Source organism: Cariama cristata, unplaced genomic scaffold (genome assembly GCF_000690535.1).
Source record: "Cariama cristata isolate BGI_N322 unplaced genomic scaffold, ASM69053v1 scaffold9889, whole genome shotgun sequence".
NCBI lineage: Eukaryota > Metazoa > Chordata > Aves > Cariamiformes > Cariamidae > Cariama > Cariama cristata.
Genome location: NW_009635289.1, coordinates 27,272 through 28,183, shown reverse-complemented (window position 1 = coordinate 28,183; position 912 = coordinate 27,272). Strand labels below are relative to the sequence as shown.

Genomic DNA, 912 nt, shown 5'->3' with positions numbered 1-912 from the left:
AGGAATTCCCCCGAATCAGAGGATGCTCCCACATACAGGAGCATTTTTGCGGCGTTTGGGAAGGAAGCACTGACCCAGCACCGCTTCCCTTCCCGTGCGTTGTGTGAAGAATTTCCCCCGAGTGCCGGAAGGCAATCCCTCCGCACCGGGTCTCCGTGGCCATGTTGATGGTTGAGCCACCACCGCCTTCCCCGCCTGACACGAAGGAAGCTAGGAAAGGCACCAGCACCCTTATATATACGGTCAAGGTGTTACATAGAGGGTCAAAAATCCCGCTAGTGATGTCTCCGGTTCAATCAACCCACTAACCTGGCTGGTGGCAAAGATCATAGAATCGTTATGGTTGGAAGAGACCTCAAAGATCATCAAGTCCAACCTTCTACCCAACGCCACCATGCCCGCTAAACCCACTAAACCATGTCTCGAAGCGCCACATCTAAACGTTTTTTGAACACCTCCAGGGATGGTGACTCCACCACCTCCCTGGGGAGCCCGTTCCAATCCCTAACGACTCTTACAGTGAAGAAGTTCTTCCTGATATCCAACCTGAACCTCCCCTGGCGCAAGACACCCAGCTCGGGCTGCAACAACCGGCACGGACGATGCGCCTGTGGTGAGGCTCACCGGCACGGCTCCTTTCACGCAGCCTCCCCTCGTCTCGCTGGGCTGTGGATAAGGGAAAAAGCAAATCTCTGCTTCCTACCTGGCTGCTGAAACATCAGCATGGTCTGCGGGGAGGTGTGGACCGGCAGCGAGCGCGTCCTTTGCACCGAGCTGTGGCTCCGGCTGGGCATGCTGTTGCTGCCCCCGGGGTTGGCAAACCAGAGGTTCTGCGGGAAGCAAACCGAAAGAAGGGTGCGGGATGTAAAACGGAGACCTCTGTGCCATGTATTTATAACCCCCTTGGGCTCG

At 56.4% G+C, this 912-nt stretch overlaps 1 protein-coding gene across 1 annotated transcript in view; it reads right to left on the bottom strand.

The window, feature by feature from the left end:
* The window catches only part of SAMD4A (sterile alpha motif domain containing 4A), a gene marked incomplete at both ends in the record, with an annotated part of 18,267 nt that overhangs the window by 1,337 nt on the left and 16,018 nt on the right, over positions 1-912 (bottom strand). The window contains one exon of the mRNA XM_009707478.1: positions 704-830. Coding sequence (XP_009705780.1) covers positions 704-830 — 127 coding nt within the window. The remainder of the gene's footprint in view (positions 1-703; positions 831-912) is intronic.